Source organism: Camelina sativa, chromosome 20 (genome assembly GCF_000633955.1).
Source record: "Camelina sativa cultivar DH55 chromosome 20, Cs, whole genome shotgun sequence".
NCBI lineage: Eukaryota > Viridiplantae > Streptophyta > Magnoliopsida > Brassicales > Brassicaceae > Camelina > Camelina sativa.
The window spans coordinates 5,193,896-5,197,539 of NC_025704.1; the positions used below are offsets into that span (position 1 = coordinate 5,193,896).

At 38.8% G+C, this 3,644-nt stretch overlaps 1 protein-coding gene across 1 annotated transcript in view; it reads right to left on the reverse strand.

Annotated features, from left to right (window-relative positions):
- Positions 899-3,644, reverse strand: part of LOC104769419 (serine/threonine-protein kinase EDR1-like) — a gene marked incomplete in the record, with an annotated part of 6,177 nt that continues 3,431 nt past the window's right edge. Inside the window, 6 exon segments of the mRNA XM_010493632.2 lie at positions 899-1,241; positions 1,403-1,579; positions 1,656-1,705; positions 1,820-1,987; positions 2,094-2,172; positions 2,342-2,442. Coding sequence (XP_010491934.1) covers positions 1,136-1,241; positions 1,403-1,579; positions 1,656-1,705; positions 1,820-1,987; positions 2,094-2,172; positions 2,342-2,442 — 681 coding nt within the window.

Sequence of the window (3,644 nt, forward strand, 5' to 3'; positions counted from 1 at the left end):
GACGATTTCCGACATAAGCCCAACCGAGATACATCCTTACGACAGCAAGCGTGACAACGAAGATCCCGCTTGAGCTGGCTGCGAGAATCCTCTTAACGGGTTCGTATTCGGCTCCGACGGATCCGAACCAGCAAACGGGTAATCCAACGAAAAACGCGAAAGAAGCGCCGGTGACAAAGAGCCTCGAAGCGTACTCGACTAGATCTCCTGAAGCCCACGCGAAAGGGAAAGATGTGGAGAGAGATTGATACTCGTTGATCGGCTGTTGCTCCGGCGGAACTGGACAATCGGCTTCCGGTAACGGCTGTGGAGGTTGTGGTTCGGAGTTCTCTGCGCCGAATTTGATGAGGGAAGACGGGAAGGGTAGTTTGGGGAATAATAAATTGTGGTGTAGGAATCGGCGGTGGCGAGACGGTGGTTTAAGGGAGGATGAAATCGGACTGAAATGGCGGAGCACTGTAGCAGCCATCGGAGCTTCCTTTTTGCTTGCTTCGTCTCCCTCTTTTGTTTTTCCGATTTCAATTTTATTTTCTTAAAGTGTCTCTGTGCAATAAAAAAAAATAATACACAGCAAATAAATGCGACAAAACGTTTCATTTAATTGTGTCAACTACAGTATGTAGTATGAAGAAGTAACGTATCATCATCATACAATTACAACAATCCCCATATGTTTTTTACAGTTAGCATATTTTTGGGGCTAAATCCAAAACCTATAAAAAGGAACTNTTTTTTTTTTTTTTTTTTTTTTTTTTTTTTTTTTTTGTATTCTTTTCATCTACTCTTTTCTTTTTACTTTTTCTTTTGTTCATCCACCTAAATTTTATCATTACAAGTAGCAACAATGATGATGATGATGATCATAATAATAATAGTTACAAAGGGTTTATAAATAGGGCTTTTTCTTTGTTGTTGAGCTCCCACTTCGATTGAACTCCACAAGCTTTTCCCCCTACCCGTCAAATCTTTTCTTTTCTTTTCTTTTGTTTCCTCTTTCGTCTGACCNAAAAAAAAAAAAAAAAAAAAAAAAAAAAAAAAAAAAAAAAAAAGCAAAGAAGAAAATGGCAATATCCCCCCACCCATTTGGTTCTTCGAACCAGACCAGGTGGAAGCAACAGCTTCTATCTACTTTATCTTACATCAAACTTTCACTCGTATTTGATCTGTTGCTTATGTTTAGACCCTGAAGCCGCTTCAAACTTCGCATCAGTTGTGTAAACGATGGCCGTAAATGTGGTTCCCTGCATAACAATCACAAGCTTAACCCCCCACCTATATATATATATATATATATGTGTGACAACCGACCCACTTTCACCGAATTTTACCCGTTTCTATAGTGATCGTTTTATTATAGCACTACAGCTCTAATTAAGGATTTGAATTATGAAATTGAACTTACGTTTGCCAGCATTCACGGATTATCTGTGCAACTGTTGGATCGATATCATCTGGAATTTCCAGGCGTCGATTCTGGAATCCCACAGCTCCAACGACTTGCATCGGGTTCAAACCTTTCCAGGGGACACGTGAAGTAGCTAATTCCCACAATATAACACCAAAGCTGTACACGTCACATCTGAGCAAGCACACCAGTCAATATTTCTGTATTAAACATTTAAAAAGATTCTCATAGTGTTTTAAATTTCACTCACTTCTCATTAGCCGGTTCATTCCTCAACACTTCTGGAGCCATCCACTCAGGCTGCACACTCATCAATAGAACACATCTTGTATAGTAAGTTTCTCCGCTTATCTTTGCAACACAGAGTTCATGATTGAGAAATAAAGATTTGTTCTATTTACGATAATAACTAACCGTTCCTGCAGTCGATTTTGAGGACAAATACGTGTGGTGTTTCATGCGGGACAATCCAAAATCACAAACCTTCACAACCCAATTTTTATCAACAAGAAGGTTTGGAGATTTTAAATCCCTATGTACAACAGTCGGGTGGCTGGTGTGTAAGTAGTTCATTCCTTTCGCCTGCAATACCATCAGAAAGAAAACAAGTGTCAGATATGTTTAGCAATAAAGCGATAACTTTTTAGATCCTTCCTTTTAAGTTTTAACCAGAGCAACTCATTTATACCACATCAAGAGCCATCCGCATTCGCCTCTTCTCATCAAGCTGATGATTTGGCCGATGGAGTAATCTATACAAGCTTCCCCTGCATAATATTATAAATTTTAACCCATTTAGAAGAATAAAGAAAACTGGAAACAACAAACGGACATCCTGGTTAGAAACTCCACTGTATAAAGGAGGACTATAAATCAAACTAGCAGACTAAGTGGTTCATCCACGAATTATACTAGAAGAATATGGGAGGATCAAACCTAGGTAGGAACTCTGTCAGAATGGAGAAATTTGGCGGTCGAGTAACAGCTCCCATGAAAAGAACAACGTTTGGATGGCGTAACCTCAACATAATTTCAATCTATTTGGAACAAAATGAAAACAATCAAAGCATGATTAAACAGGTTGCAGGTAATTTTAGAGAAAATAAGATGTCTATGATTAAATGACTTGGAGTTACTTCGGATTTGAACTGTGTCAATGCATCACCAGAGAAATCTTGATCCAGAAACTTCTTGACAGCCACTTCCTGAAAGGAGAAAGACAATCAGTCCAAGAACTTTATGACTAAAATAGCACTTCTCTTCATTGGAAGCAAATGTGAGAGAGGTTTTAGAAATTGCATATTAAAGAGCATTGCAAGGATTAGTGGATTTAAGACTACAAAACATAACTCACAGTTCCATTCCACTCTGCACGATAAACTTCTCCATAAGAACCTGTGACAGAAATAGCACAAGAACAAACACATCTTTTAGTTCGGGATAATAAGGATCTACTTAGGTGTATCAAACTGAATAGTTTGGATGTAAAAATCTTATCCACAAACATAAGGGTAGCTAACAACTAGTAAGAAATAAGCTTCATCGAAAGTCTATCACGGCTACAACTTCAGTTTATACTACATGATACTGGCGAACCGCAAGTCTAATATAGTAATATCTGATAAACCAAACCTTACCAATACCAATGCGCTCGCCAATCTGAAGATCTTCCCACATAATTTCCCACTTTGCAGCTTCGCCGAGCAATGGATTAATTCCTTGGTCATGACTATCACAAACAGTAGACTCCCCATCAGCAGTGCCAATCTCTATATTTTCTGATGATGAAACTTTACCAATATTGTCCACATCAAAGTTTCTATTCACTGATTGTTGGTAAGTCTCAGCTTTGGGGTTCCTTTCAGATTCTCTCTGTTGTTTAGCTAAATGGTCTGCGACCTATTCAGTGCAAATGGAAATAAATAAAGACTTAAAGAGTCTTAAGATAGATTAAGAGGGCACGTAAAGATGAATGAAAACAATTGTGCGGGATGTGAAATGATGTGTATTCTAAGAATACCTTCTCTGGGTGACATGGAACACCAGAAACCTCAGAATCGCTACTATCTAGGCTGACTTCTTGAAGCAAATTCTTCCCCCTCAAGTTGTGCGGGTTAATATCCATAAACAAATCTGCGGGAGGTGATGCACCACTTTCCAACAAGACGGCATGTAATTTCTGCGCAAATTCAGGGTTCTTTGCTGCACTTATGACATACTTGGAGACATTCTTAACTTT